At 42.6% G+C, this 14,674-nt stretch overlaps 3 protein-coding genes across 8 annotated transcripts; 2 read left to right on the top strand and 1 right to left on the bottom strand.

Moving 5' to 3' along the window:
• The first annotated feature begins 1,111 nt into the window (after positions 1-1,111).
• Positions 1,112-2,644, top strand: LOC122130671 (RING finger protein 10-like). Its single transcript, XM_042705390.1, has 3 exons — positions 1,112-1,337; positions 1,539-1,672; positions 2,609-2,644. The coding sequence occupies exons 1-3, from the start codon at positions 1,112-1,114 to the stop codon at positions 2,642-2,644; spliced, it is 396 nt and encodes a 131-aa protein (XP_042561324.1).
• A 695-nt stretch (positions 2,645-3,339) lies between these two features.
• Positions 3,340-9,717, bottom strand: LOC116217896 (UPF0746 protein DDB_G0281095-like). Of its 4 annotated transcripts, XM_042705388.1 has the most exons (7): positions 9,571-9,711; positions 9,320-9,342; positions 8,370-8,432; positions 8,137-8,238; positions 7,024-7,125; positions 5,021-5,506; positions 3,340-4,856 (listed from the first exon to the last, which is right to left on the bottom strand). In XM_042705388.1, the coding sequence occupies exon 7, from the start codon at positions 4,833-4,835 to the stop codon at positions 4,014-4,016; it is 822 nt and encodes a 273-aa protein (XP_042561322.1). In that variant the 5' UTR covers positions 4,836-4,856; positions 5,021-5,506; positions 7,024-7,125; positions 8,137-8,238; positions 8,370-8,432; positions 9,320-9,342; positions 9,571-9,711; the 3' UTR covers positions 3,340-4,013. The 4 variants fall into 4 exon arrangements, with proteins under 4 accessions (XP_042561322.1, XP_042561320.1, XP_042561321.1 ...); XM_042705386.1 differs by lacking the exon at positions 9,320-9,342 and having other exon boundaries at positions 9,571-9,717; XM_042705387.1 differs by lacking the exon at positions 9,320-9,342 and having other exon boundaries at positions 8,370-8,420.
• A 1,117-nt stretch (positions 9,718-10,834) lies between these two features.
• Positions 10,835-13,828, top strand: LOC116221113 (RING finger protein 10-like). 3 transcript variants are annotated; one of them, XR_006151940.1, is made up of 4 exons: positions 10,835-11,116; positions 12,195-12,328; positions 12,582-12,756; positions 13,125-13,828. XR_006151940.1 is itself a non-coding variant. In XM_031570797.2 (2 exons), the coding sequence occupies exons 1-2, from the start codon at positions 12,636-12,638 to the stop codon at positions 13,277-13,279; spliced, it is 276 nt and encodes a 91-aa protein (XP_031426657.1). In that variant the 5' UTR covers positions 12,356-12,635; the 3' UTR covers positions 13,280-13,828. The 3 variants fall into 3 exon arrangements, 1 of the variants encoding a protein (XP_031426657.1); XR_006151939.1 differs by having other exon boundaries at positions 10,835-11,894; XM_031570797.2 differs by lacking the exons at positions 10,835-11,116; positions 12,195-12,328 and having other exon boundaries at positions 12,356-12,756.
• Positions 13,829-14,674: the final 846 nt, after the last annotated feature.

The raw sequence follows: 14,674 nt of genomic DNA, 5'->3' as shown, positions 1-14,674 counted from the left end.
GAATTTATATGAGTAGCCGTAGTTGGTTAAAACATTACATAAGGGTTGGTATTTTAACAGTTTTGACGCATAGCAGGTGCACACACACACACACACACACGCACGCACGCGCGCGCGCACAGCTTATTCTGGAGGACCACGGCCCACAGTCCTGCTTCATCTACAGCCCCCTGCACTAGTTGCAGGTACACACACATCCACACGCACTCATATGAAACACTGTTTCACCATGACAACCACATACACGCATGGTTTTGGAGTCAGCCACACAAATGCACACAAGTATGCTTCACACATGGCAATATGTACAGAATATATTCAATATGAGACATGAGCTGGCTGATATAGGGCCTGATATTGATATCTGTGTGCTGGAATATCTCAAACATCAGCACCAGTTGCAGTTGAAGCCTTTTAGCTGTGAGTCTAAGTTTCAATTTGTGTTCTGTCTGTATGTGCGTGTCTGCAGGAGCAAGAAGATTTCCTGCTGAAGCGGACCTCTCAGGATGGGGGCGGTGTGGAGGGACTGGACCTACAGAGGCTCTCCCTGTCTGACCCCCCCTCTCCTGTGGTACCCGTGGTCACACACTCCAGCACCAAGGTGGGTTCCAACAGAATATCCTCTGATTGATCAAACTCTGCTTGGCAGGTTTTCAAAAGCTATGGTGTTAGAAAATGATGCAAACACTGTACATTAACTCTATCAGGTTTGTATCCAAATGTGTTGGAAGTTCACACACCTTATACTTGGTTGCGTATCTCACAAAGCACTGATCTCTCCTCATCGTGAATCGCATGTCAAAATAGACATCAGGACTAGCCCTTTCCAATGATACTACTTGCGAGTCTGTACAACAAACTACAATGAAGTATTCCGGTTTTTAAATGACATTTCATTTCACTGCTTCCATCTCTGCATCTGTCTCCACACTCTCATTACCCTTGTTTGAGTTGTTCACAAAGTCGTTACTGTGTAGACATGAAACGAGTAGCAGATGAAAAAGTGGGCCTTAGACTTTGCTAATTCCAAGCCAAGAAGTTGCTAATTCCCTTCAGTGTGTACCTAGTCCTCCTCTGCTTTGTGTGTGTTTGATTAATTCCCTTCGAACCGATGCTGCAATACTCCTCAGCGTTCGACAATGAGGTGCAGGAGGTGCCTGACGTCGACCCGGTAGAGGTGGCTGAGGAGGTGCCTGAAGGACCCACTGAGGCCTCGTTTAACCCGATTTCTGACGCAGAGGCCCCACAGGCATTAGAGGGGGCACCTGCTGCTCCCCAGAATGAGGCAGGAAGGCCCCCGACCTCAGAGCCTGGGCCCTACTACTACTTTTACCAGGGTGAGCCTCGCCTGAACTTTTTCAGGGATTGTCTGAGCAGCATCAAACTTCTATGGTCAGTGCTTGTGTTGTTTAATATGATGTATGTGTGTGTGTATGTCTGTGTGTATGTGTTTATGTGACTGTGATGTACTGTATTTGTGTATGTCTGTGTGTATGTGAATATGATGTGACATACTGTATTTGTGTGTGTTCCTGTAGCGGATGATGGGCAACAGATGTTCCTGCACCCGGTGAATGTGCGCTGTCTGCTGAGGGAGTACGGCAGCCTGGAGGCCAGCCCCCCTGCCATCACCGCCACTGTAGTAGAGGTGGAGGGACACGCAGTCACCGAGGTGAACCACACACACACACACGCCAACAGAGGTGGAGGTCCAGATACACGTACATGTACATACACACTCTCACAGAGGAGTATGAGAATTAAGAGCCTTATTGTGAAATGTACACACATGCATTATTCCAGGTAATGAACACGTTGCTTCAGGAGCATGGAAGGAGGGTGTGTAATTTGATTGGTTGTTAAGCTCAAATATCAACAATCTTTTGCCAGAGTCGCAGACTGTACGTTAAACACTAGAATGGCCATGCAGTTCATACGGGTAAAATGGCAGACTGCCCTGTGTGTGTGTGTGTGTGTGTGTGTGTGTGTGTGTGTGTGTGTGTGTGTAGGAAGTCCGCTGTCGACATTGATACCTGGCCCACCTGCCCCTGACCTGGGAGTTAGCCCTGCAGCCTCCAGTCCTCTCCAAACAAAACTTGGACAGCTTTACTGGTAAGCCCCACAATTATTTTACAACATAAGGCCATCTTTTTTTATTTTGAGATGTAGTTTTTAAGATTGGCTGTAATGGTGGATTGTTGGAGTGGGTGGGTGGGTGAAGTGTAGCAGCTGTAGATTTACCTTCCAGGACCCCTCTCCCACTTCAGTCAGTTGCACCTTAACAAACCTGTTGCCCCTGCAAGCCAAGTAAACGGCTGCCAGATTTCCTAGTGCTCTTTGAGATCAATGTTATGGCAGCCATCTTAACCTGATCCACATTGCTTTGATGATGAACTCGGTTGGAACTTTTATCTCCGAAAAGGTCTGTATCTCATCACTATCCTGTACAACATGATGGGTAGGCTGTTAAGTGTGTTTCTCAAATGTTAATGTTTTAAACCGCGTAAAACTAAGCAAGATTAATCTGATTTTGTAATACTTTTCTGCTTTAAACCTCACTGTTTTTCTTTTTCCCCCAGTGTTCCTCTGTAAACCATCCAAACTCCAGGTTATCCGTTCTGGTCTTGGGGGTCCCATCAGATGAGCTGGTTTTAGTTGTCCATCTTAACATGTGCAGATGGCAAAAAGTTTCTGACCAATTCAGATTGATATGGATTAAGAAAATAATAAATGAAACAAAGATGGTCAGTTTAGTTATGCTGTCAAACTAGTTTACCCTGTGGATCCTCCCAGTGTCCTGGCCTGTTTTCAGAGAGAAACCATAGAGAAGTGCTGACTGCTGATCTGCTTTGAGTGTAAAGACAAATGTAAGAGGAAATTATACATAATATTTTTGTTTTCAGGGTTCTCTAAATATACTTTCATTTTTTAGGTTAACTTCTCGGAATAGTATTTTAGGGTCATCAGTGCTTTATGAAAGTGATATGTGCCAGTGGGTAAGGATCTATTTGAACAAAAACTGGTAAATTTACACTGGTAACATTATGACTACACTGCCACACATGGTTCAGTATACACTACATTTTGAAATATATTGGTGTATAATTAGTCAGCTGAGAAACAAAAACGAGAATATTTATCATTAAGGCTTTATGAACGGAAACTTATGCTCTAACAAGGCATCATCTTCTCCCGTGTTCTAGCAGCCTAGATGCTCCAATCAGATGATTTGTGTTCAGGAATATCATGTGTATAATTTGAATACTGTACAGGCCTCACTGAGTATCCTCATTCAGATATCCAGCAAGTTAAAAACACCACCACACAATAAGTCTTGGATGCCGAGGGTGAAATTGAGCTTTATCATGTGAATGGTGTGAAACAAATACAGATACATACACCAATAAGTACAAGGTAATGTGAATTGTACAAATGCAGAGGATGGATACAAGCATGAGGCATTTAGCCTACCAGGTAACTGTAAGTAGCAAGGATGAACTGCTTTAGCTAGGTGAACCGAAATGTATGTATTTAACAGAAAATTCATTGACTAATATAACTTCATTATTAACATTTCACAGGTCAAAATGCACTAACTAAACATGAACAATTACTAACATTTTTCACTTAGAGGGAATGCCTTCAAAGCGCTAACAAAAAGGAGTGGTCGAGAAGCACATGTGAGCTTCCCATGCTGTCTTTCTAACTGACCAAATTCCTGACAAACGAGTTTCCTGTATGTTTCTCAATTCAAAATAAAAGTCCTTACATGACTAAAACAATTAAACAAATCGCTGGCAGAGCCAAAACAAGTATCATGCGTATAATTTGCATCATGATGTGGTATTATTTCGCATAAAGGTGTGGGTGTGGAAATGAAATATCACCCAATTATCCCCTGTTATCCCCTGATGTGGACTCTTCTGCACAATAGCAGCATCCTGGCTGTTGCCATGCACACCTCTGTCCTGTTTTTCCAACATCTGCTTGTGGTTTTGGTCATCCTGCTGCAGCTAGTCCTGCAGCAGCTCCGAACGCTCCTGCTGCTCCTGCCGCTGCAGAACCTGCTCCAGAAACTGCTGCTGCCGCTGACGATGCAGCTGCTCCAAACGCAGCTGCTCCAGCCGGCGCGGCTCCAGCCACCACTGCTGCTCCTGCAGATGCTGCTCCAGCCGCCGCTGCTCCTGACGCCGTAGCTGCTCTTGCAGCTGCTGCTGCTGCTGCACCTGCACCTGCACCTGCTCTTGCCCCTGCCGCTGCTGCTGCTGCAGATGCTGCTCCAGCCGCTGCTGCTCCAGCCACCACTGCTGCTCCTGCAGATGCTGCTCCAGCCGGCGTTGCTGCTCCTGCCGCTGCTGCTGCTCCTGCCGCCGTAGCTGTTCCTGCAGCCGCTGCTGCTCCGCAACTTGCTGCTCTTGCAGCTGCCGCTGCTGATCCTGCCGCTGCTGCTGCTGCTCCTGCAGCTGCCGCTGCTGTTCCTGACGCTGCTGCTCTTGCTCCTGCCGCTGCTGCTCCTGCTCCTGCAGTTGCTGCTCTTGCCGCTGCTGATCCTGCCGCTGCTGTTCCTGCCGCTGCTGCTCCTGCAGATGCTGCTCCTGCAGATGCTGCTCCTGCCGCCGTAGCTGCTCCTGCCGAAGCTCCTGCAGCTTCTGCTGCTGTTGTTGAAGCAGTTTCTGCATCTCTTGCAACTCTGGCAGCTCCTGCAGCCTTTGTGGAAGCACCAGTAGCTTCTGCAGCAACTTCTCCTGCAGATTTCTGTGTGTAGCATTCAGCGTCTCACAGTTTTGCAAAACAGCTGTAATCTGGTCCAGATGCTTTCCATCCTTTCCTACCATGTGCCAATGGCTTTGGTCATTCTGTGAAAATGAAGCAACAGGAGATGGTCAGTTACACCTATTTCAAACCTGTCCAATGACTGAACTCTGCTGAGGGGGCAAGCATAGGCCATCCTTACAGACTGACAATAACTACATATAAAACAAGGCTGCCACACAGTCAATAATTCATGATTATACCTGACCTGTTTCAAGTCTCCCGTTTTAATGTCACACTGATCCAGGAGTTTTTTGTCTTGGTATCCAGGTTCCACCAGTCTGTGTCTCTGCAGGGCTGGAACTGTGTAGTGCTGCCTGACATGAGACTCACAATAAGAGGCAGTGCAGGTCAGACAGGATTTCACAGCTCGGAGTTTCCTCCCAGTGCAGAAATCACAGGCCACATCTCCAGGACCAGCGTAGCAGTGAGTAGGTAGAACAGGACTGAACTGCTGGAGCTTCAGGACCACTTCTGCTAAGGCTGAGTTTGTGTAAAGTGCAGGATGGGAGCTGTATGACTGTGGGCATTGGGGACAGGCATAGTGTCCTGCATGGTTAGGCTGGGCCAGTATGAGGTGATGCACTGTTTGCAGTAACTGTGCCCACAGGGGATGGAGACCGGGTCCTTCAGCACATCAGTACACACTGTACATCTGAAGAGGTCCTCGGTCAACAGACTGGCTATGAACTCACTGCAGAAACGATAAAGGACATTAGAGTTAGATCAGAGTAATGAGCACTGGTGATTTACAACATACCACGCATTACCTTTTTTCGGAAACTTGACATATTAAACACAAAACACCCTGCAAAATGGAACCCTGCACATAGTGTACCTTTAGCATTTTCTGTGCTACAACGCTCAGTTCACACATTTTTTTGCTGAAAAAGACCATAATTCATTCCTGAAATATATTCAGTCCACATATATACGCACATATGAAGAAACGAAATATAATAATAAATAATGACTGTATTCAGCCTCCATTTTGGTCACAGTAACTCATCAATATCAGTTTGAAGTAATAATAGCTGGATGTCTGCACATATTAGTGGATAATTGTTTAGGTGGATAAAGCATGCATGAAGATGGATGGACAAGGGACAATATTGCTGTAAATAACCCATTAAATGTCTTATCCTTATATTGACCTCACTTCCCTTATCCTTAGGTCTCCATTTTGGTTATAATGTAATTTTTTTGGGATATTTTCATTCAATTATAGACTTCGGTTATAATCTAATATGAATATATTTTAACACATATGTTTAACCACAATCTAGGTGGTCATAGGGTACAAACTTGGTAATAGAAGGGTTGTAAAACTATCATAAGTTATATTTCTTTTTAATAACTTCAGAATGAACTAAACTAATTGTTAACTACTTGTTCACCCTCCAGATCATCTATTCACATGTAAACATCACAGCAATTTCTCCCTCTTTTAAACAAATTGCAAATGCTTTAGCACATTCAATCTAATCAGTATGTACAATTGTCTGCAGTTGGCTACATTATCATTTGCTTATGCCATGTCTTTCCCCCCGAATTATCTATGCATCTATTTCTATAGGGCATCTAAGGTATGACAAAATGGTAATAATTATTTGTCGAGTATTCTTCTCCATTACTTTATCCAATGAAGACACTATTTTCTGGATTAAGGTCAAATCAGCCTCCTGACTAGATGTGTAGGAATACTAAGTACACAAGAATTGTGGCAAACAAGAAGATTTTTTTCTCAACAGGGATGTTATGACACATAACGGCCACTGCAGCTTCTCCTACATGCTTGGAAAGGGACAAGTATTCAGTTAGTTGTAATCTGCAGCCTCACCACTAGATGTCACTAAATCCTACATGTTGTATGTTTAAATTCATCATGGAGGTTCTACCCTCTAAATACAGCAGTTTGATACTCTCTTCATATACTCTCCTCCCTTACAATACTCTCTCCATACTCTCTAGATTATAGGGCTACAGTGGAGAGAAATATGCATGCGTATGAGCATCTTTAACTATAGCAACAGAGGAAAAGAATACCGTATTTTGCCCTAGACATCGGCCTCTCTTCTGCAGAGGCATCAACCAGTTGAGTAATGAATCATAATTTACCATAATTTATTTTATTTATTCAGATTTAAACCTGCAAACAGGTCTCATCAGTCCTATGGTAAAAATCAATTAGTGAATAATTCCTCAGCTCACCTTGAATCAGGCGTGAATTCTTCTTTGAACTTTCCTTGTAGATCCATTGACCTTATTGACACACAGCTGGGTGCAGGTGACTCTGATCTCTCCCGCTTTACTCTAAAATCACAAAATATAAAAAAAAGAATTATCATCAAAGCTTGTTATAGCAGAACCACACATTTGTTTACAATATCAAAGATCAATTTTCCAAATCAGAAATGACCTAATAATGATAGAATAAAAATAGGATGATTGGATGTTTCAGGTGATTCTCATATATATTCAATTTCTCTCTGGGTCAAACTTATACTTCCAAAAATGATCCATCATCATGGAGTTTTGATCTTACACTAGTGAGCTAACTTCCCAAAGACAGCTGAGATCATGTCAACTTCACTCTCTGATGGCCTCAGGAACTCCATACTGTAGCGATCTCACAAAATCAGGCATATCCTTGGCTTTCATGACGTCTTTAACCCTCACAGTACATACCTTCAATCACAAATACAATATTGCAACTGGAGTGGACTTACATCCGCAAACTGACTTGGGGTGGACAAAGACGCTAAAACATAAGGAAAGTCCCACTGAAATGTAAAAATTACACTGACTCAACATCGCTATCTAAAAATACACGTTAGACATTAACATAAGAGGGGAAACACCAATCTAGAATTTAAAAACCGAATATACAGAATTTCCACGCTACGAACCCTGGGAGTACGTCACATAACAAGCTCAACACGAAAATACAGGCAACCACGCGTACATCACTCCCGCGTCACGCCCCAATACTCTTCCTCTATATATTCTCCTGGCTTAGTCATCTCTCCATACTCTCTAGATTATAGGACTACAGTGGACAGAACTGTGCAATTATAGCGAAAGAGGGAAAGAATACACTGCCCAAGAAAGGAAGCACTTGTGACCAAAAACTATTTTGTGTGCAAAGTGAAATGTGGGGCTCGCTTTAAGCAGACCTGGATAACTCCTACTACTGTAAACACTTCTTTAAATAATTTCTCCCTGGGATTTCCATCATTCATCTCATTTAATCTGATTCAAATTTAAGAACACATCAGTCCAATGTATCACAATCTGCTTGAAGTGGAGGATTCCTCAGCAGACCTTAAATGAAGTCCAAATTCTTCTTTGAAGTTTGCTGGTGGATCCAATGTCTTTAGAGACACATAGCTGGATGCAGGTGAGTCTGACCTCACCAGCTTGACACTGAAATCATAGAAGCTTCAAAGTCATAGCAGATTCTTTTAGACAGTATTTTTTTATTTAGATTTCTTAAATTAAATGTATTTGGAAAAGTGATTCACAGGAAGTGGTGAGTCCAAATCATGTAATTATACCTTTTCTCTGAAGTGGATGGTTCGAGTGATGTCTTTCTCTTCATTGTGTTTCTAGAAGTAAATCTGATCAGATGTATTTTTTTGCAAGATTTTAGAAAATAGCATGTGTGCACTTTGAGATTAGTAATATTAGCTGTCCTTTAAAGCACTCTGATGGATACACTAAGTTTAGCAGCTCACTTCTGCCTCCAAAATGGTCTGACTTCTTTCTGACACAATAGAACTATAAATAAGTGTTTAACAATTAGATTTAACAATATTATCAATGATTTCCTTCTTGAATAGTCTACATCAATATCACAAACGACAAAAACAATTTTTTTTTTTTTTTTACCTAAATTGTCTGTAATCAGAGACTGCTGTTAACACGGTACTGATACGTGCCAGCGAAGAGAAACGAGAAAAGAGTGGGCGGGGCGTGGCGTGGCGTGGCGAGTGGAAATAGCGTAACAGACTTGACTAGCGAGCTAGTTAGCAAGCTAGCCAGCTAGTAAGCTATCCAGTGACTTGTTTTTATATCAGATCCGTCATTTTGTTAAAAGTAAGCACAGGATTAAGTATCTCACATAGCAGGAACAACAAGAAAAACCGTACAAGGCACTCCAAGCGTTTCTTTTTAGCAAATTAAACGACCCAACGACGCCATAGTCGTGCAATTTTCAAACCGTCAGAGACAACACCAAACCATCTGATTGGCCGCCGCTAGCAAAATTCGCTCCTCATTAAACTTTCCCCAACTGGAATACAGAATTTCGCTTCGCTGACATGTATCAGTACCGTAAACATCTAAGCATTACAAATCGAATTTATGAAAAGTCCACTAAAGTGAGGGATTGCGCCCTTGTGTAAAACAAATATTTGACAAAGGAACGTCAGGGGAGACTTACTCAAGCGAGGCTCAGGGAATTTAAACTGAAACCAGACTTGGACAAATAAATAAAATTATGTACCTGATAACAGTTCAAGCCCTTAGCTTGTTAAACACGTTTTCATGAAAAAAATGTATATTATGGTAGGTTAGATTACACATGAAAACACAATCTCAACAACATACTGACAACGCAATGGCCACGGACATAGCTAGCTAGTACTCTAAACAGTCCATGCCATGAAGCCAGTAGTCCAACTACAAATCGAAATATTCATCCTTTAGGCTACTTAATCGCGCTTTCTCTGAACTAATCAATCCTAATATTCTCACCTTCTGTTGAATTAACTTCTCGTTCGCTGCGAATATGTCTCAAACAAAATGCACGCCGGATCGTAGCTGTAATGAAAAGGCTTCCGTTCCAGCGTCTGACCTAGATCCGTCCTTACCCGTGCTAAGCCTCCTAAAGGGAAGTGAGGAAAATGCGGAAGTAAATTAATCAGTCGACCGATTCTACATTACACAATAACTTCGACACATACATGTTACTATTTACAGACTGCTGGTAATCAATACATCACATTTTCTTATTCATGTAACTCCAGCATGTTGTTTAGTAAATAATAAGGGGTATTTATTTTCATCATTGTAGACTCATCAGCTTAAATGTATATCCTTTTCACTATCAATTCATAGATTTCAAATGCTGTTTCATAATCAAGAGCATTTTCAATTTGACCAAAGTGGTCATACCTTCACAATGAGGAAGGTATTTCTGAACTGTTTAATGAATCAGTTCATTAAGATGTTAGATGTAAGGTATTCATTGCTTTTTTTATGAATACAATGTTTTTAATGAAAAGATTGTGAGGTCTGGTGCAAAGTTGGAGAGAAATCCAATCGTTTCCCAGTGTCATGAACAAAGAAAACGTCTAACAGAAACACTAATGCAATAAGATTACGAAAGAAGCCATTTATTTTCCTTCCAGGACATCAAAAATAACCAACACTTCATAACTCATTGTCCAGGACCAACTAAGGCATAGGCATGACCGCCATTTATTCCTGTACACTCACATAAGCAGACAAATTACATGATGAGATAGTTTTTTGCTGCAAAATAAATCCCAAACTGTAACTCAATGTAAATGTCTAAATCAAAAGACAGGATTTTCACTCCACAAGTGTCAAGAGTGACCCAACAACAGGTGACCAACACTGGTACTCATTAGAATGCACAACAAAGAATCCATGCCCAACTAAAATCTGTATGCTTCTGTGCTGCTGGTTTATTCCACCTGTATCTGTGTGGTGAAACTCAGACAGGAAGGTAGGCAGGGACTGAGATGTCAAATAACTCCAAAAACACCCAGGCATTCTCATGAATTTCAACAAAACAGAAAGTCTCCATTCAGCAGTCTAAATAACCACACCTGCTGAGCCCCTCATTAAGCAGAGGACAACAATAAGCAGTTAAAGGTCTATGCACATACCTGAAAAGACTTCTGTCCCCTAGATAGAACAATGAACATATATAAGAGGTGGCCAGCACCATTTCTAAAAAAGGAGTAGACACAAAAATCGAAAAATACACATATGACGAGACAGACCCTGAAACATAAACATAGTATTTCTCTGTGTGCTAAATAACAAAGAAATAACTAGGGAATAAATAATCATATTTCCCAGGTAGGCCTATGTAAAAACCACCTTGTCGAATTGGTCTGGCCCAGACCATTGCCATTGTCCCCACTTCCATTCTAGGGAATCACCCATAATTAACCAAACCAAAAAGGAACCAAAAAAGATGTTCCACGTTTCCGGCGGGGCTTCTTTGCGTCGGACTGACCAGCTAGCCGAGGACACAAACTCCCAATCAGTCAGTAATCCATTTATCCTTATTCAATGAGACACCGTTGGTGCACCAACGTAGTTCACTTAAATAAATGGTTCCAACGTTCCAGAAGTTCGTGCAATCAATTGTGTGCTTGTTTGTGTGTGCAAATCCATGCGAGTTTGTGTGCAAATACGGGGCAGGAGTGTGCCGTTCACGTGCGGTCACACCACGACCGTCACAATTCGGCATGTTTATGTATGAACCAAAGCTTGCACCAGAACTTTTGTCTAGTGGTCAGGTTTCATTAAATCAAGCAAAAAGGACCCCATGAGATGTGAACCATGTCGAAAAAACATGTGAGAGGGTATGGCCGGAGTGTTTCATGTTTTGTTATTTTTTGCTCCAAGTTCCTGATATTAATAGGTACATACATAGCGACATCCAACAACAAGAGCTGCACAAAAAAACTCTGATTAATTACTTTTGTCCAAGCTAGTATGGTTGCAACTGTCTAACACAAAAATCCTCTCTGCTAGTGACCGTGGATTCAGGTTTCCACTGAACAAGTAGATTCAAGTGAAAGGCCTCACGGAGGCTGACACCATGACAACATGAAGCTCAGGCTTCTAAGCACCACTGGATCTCTGAGAGGGCCTCCACTCAGGTTTGTGGAGGTGCCTGAAGAACCCACTGAGGCCCCCTTTAGCCCGAAGGCTGACGCAGAGGTCCCAGGCATTAGAGGGGTCACCTGCTGCACCCCAGAATAAGGCAGTAAGGCCCCAGACCTCAGAGCCTGGGCCCTACTACTACTTTTACCAGGGTGAGCCTCAGTGATTGTCTGAGCAGCTGGGGTATTACACAAACACACACATCAAACTACTATCACAAGCATAGCACCGTCAGCTGTATATGTTAAATATATGGGTCTCTGGAAGGAGTGTTTGGTTGTGTGTGTTAACACGATGTATGTGTGTGTTAATATTATTTATTTCTCTGTCTGACGTCTGTATTCTGTATGTCTGTGTGTATGTGTTTATGTGACTGTGATGTACTGTATTTGTGTATGTCTGTGTGTATGTGAATATGATGTAAAATACTGTATTTGTGTGTGTTCCTGTAGCGGATGATGGGCAACAGATGTTCCTGCACCCAGTGAATGTGCGCTGTCTGCTGAGGGAGCACGGCAGCCTGGAGGCCAGCCCCCCGGCCATCACCGCCACTGTAGTAGAGGTGGAGGGACAAGCAGTCACCGAGGTACACACACACACACACACACACACACACACACACACGTACACACACACTCTCACAGAGGAGTATGAGAATTCAGAACCAGATTGTGAAATGTACACACTGTAACGTCATGACCGGTTCCCAGGGCAGGCTAGGGTGACCCCTTGTGAACACATACATTATTCTAGGTATGAACACATTGCTTCCGGAGCATGGAAGGAGGGCATGTCGTTTGATTGGTTGTTGAGCTCAAATATCAATAACCTTTTGCCAGAATCGCAGACTGTACGTTAAACACTAGAACGGCCATGCAGTTCAGACGGGTAAAATGGCAGACTGCCGTCGGCATCGGCACCTGGCCCATCTGCCCCTGACCTGTGAGTTCAGCATCTGTGAGTTAGCCTTGCAGCCTCCACTCCTCTCCAAAGAGACCTTGGACAGTGTTGCAGGTGAGCTCCTTTTCCAACTTCCTCACATCTCAGGAAGCAGGGCAAATGTAAGTGCCATGGAGCTTCACCCTTTGTGCTCTCCTAGTGAGTGGTGCTCTGAAAGCCAGTCCTGACCGTATTTATGGTCTGCGTGGTTCCTCTTTTATGGGTTAGGGTTAGTCTGTTTTCTGATGTCTCTTGTTCCTCTGGGTTCTACTGATGTCTATGGTTCCCCTATGTTCTGATGGTGGTTTATATTCCTCTGTCTTCTGATGTTTGTAGTTCCCCTGTTTTCTTGTGGTGTTTGTGGTTCCTCTGAGTATTGGTGGTGTCAGTGGTTCCTCTGTGTTCTGATTGTGCTATTGTTCCTCTGTGTTCTGTGTCGTTAGATCCAGAAGTGCACATTGGCCTGGAGAACCTGCAGCGATTCCCTGCATTTGGTTCTCCTCCCAACAGCAGCAGCTGCCCTCCTGCCCACCCTGAGTTCCTTCTGGCTCTGGCCCTGCCTCAGGTAGCACACACACACACGCACGCCTTATGTTAAGAGTGGCTTGCGAGTGCAAAGGCCTGTAAAACACAGCAGTGTCCCTCTGCACTGGCCACGGTTGGTTTTGCCCATTAGCCTCCCAAACCATTGAGAGTGTAATGGTGTATTGAATATCAAAATTGACAACATGGTTGACAGTACACTGCAGACTGACCCATGCCCAGATGAATATGAACTCCCTTCACCCCATCCCGCAATCTCAAGTCTATTGTAGTTTTCTTTAAATTGATTTTTTAACACAAGGCCATCTTTTTTATTTTGAGATGTAGTTTTTAAGGGTTGATGTAATGGTGGATTGTTGGAGTGGGTAGGTGGGTGAAGTGTAGCAGTCAGCCAGCTGTAGATTTACCTTCCAGGACCCCTCTCCCACTTCAGTCAGTTGCACCTTAACAAACCTGTTGCCCCTGCAAGCCAAGTAAACGGCTGCCAGGTTTCCTAGTGCTTTTTGAGATCATAGTGTTAATGGCAGCCATCTTAACCTGAGCCATATTGCTTTTATGATAAACTAGATTGGAACATTTATCTCTGAAATGGTCTGTACCTCATCACTGTATCTCATCACTGTACAACATGATGGGTAGGCTGTTACGTGTGTTTCTCAAACATTAATGTTTTAAACTAAGTAAAACTAAGCAAGATTAATCTGGTTTTGCACATTAACTATTTTAGTAGATGTGTTTTCCTTCTCGCCCAGTGTTCCTCCCTGTAAACCAGGTTATTAGTTCTGCTCTTGGGGGACCCATCAGATGAGCTGGTTTTAGTTGTGCATCCATCCTAACATGTGCAGATGTAAAACAGTTGATGGCCAATTCAGATTTATGTGGATTAAGAAAATAATAAAAGACACAAAGATGGTCAGTTTAGTAATGCTGTCAAACTAGTTCACTAGGGGTGGGAAAAAAAATCGATTTTTCGATTTCTCTCGATTCTCTCTAGACCGATTCTGTCTCGATTCAGAAAAGTTCATAATCGATTTTTTAATAAAAAAAAAAAAATGTAAAACATTTTTTTTTTTTTTTTTTACACATCCATTTTGTGTTGAAATGCAAGCTGCATCGATTATTGCATTGTTCATTGAAAGTCATAATTGTGACAAGGAAAAGCTTTTTCTCAAATAAAAAATAGAGAAGGTAATTCATCTGTTGATTTTCTTTAATTATCAAACACAAAGTAGGAAGTGATTTGAGACTCTGAGTAGCAAACTCAAATGTTTTAAAAATCGACATGCATCTATAATCGTTTTATCGGTTTAGAATTGATAATCGATAATCGGTTTAGAATCGATAATCGGTTTAGAATCGAATCGTTGACCACTGAATCGGAATCGAATCGAATCGTGAGGTGCCAAGAGATTCCCACCCCTATAGTTTACCCTGTGGATCCTTCCAGTGA

The sequence above is a fragment of the Clupea harengus genome, unplaced genomic scaffold (assembly GCF_900700415.2).
Source record: "Clupea harengus unplaced genomic scaffold, Ch_v2.0.2, whole genome shotgun sequence".
Lineage (NCBI taxonomy): Eukaryota > Metazoa > Chordata > Actinopteri > Clupeiformes > Clupeidae > Clupea > Clupea harengus.
Note: the sequence above shows the minus strand (reverse complement) of the source record. Positions and strands in the feature narration are given on the sequence as shown.

Excerpts from the sequence above, each read along its gene's own strand:
- LOC122130671 (XM_042705390.1), top strand. The coding sequence starts at position 1,112 with ATGCTGCAATACTCCTCAGCGTTCGACAATGAGGTGCAGGAGGTGCCT. Across the intron at positions 1,338-1,538 it reads CTACTACTACTTTTACCAGG|CGGATGATGGGCAACAGATG; the intron begins GTGAGCCTCGCC and ends GTGTTCCTGTAG. Across the intron at positions 1,673-2,608 it reads AGGGACACGCAGTCACCGAG|GTTATCCGTTCTGGTCTTGG; the intron begins GTGAACCACACA and ends TCCAAACTCCAG.
- LOC116217896 (XM_042705386.1), bottom strand. The coding sequence starts at position 4,835 with ATGGTAGGAAAGGATGGAAAGCATCTGGACCAGATTACAGCTGTTTTG.
- LOC116221113 (XM_031570797.2), top strand. The coding sequence starts at position 12,636 with ATGGCAGACTGCCGTCGGCATCGGCACCTGGCCCATCTGCCCCTGACC. Across the intron at positions 12,757-13,124 it reads GACCTTGGACAGTGTTGCAG|ATCCAGAAGTGCACATTGGC; the intron begins GTGAGCTCCTTT and ends CTGTGTCGTTAG.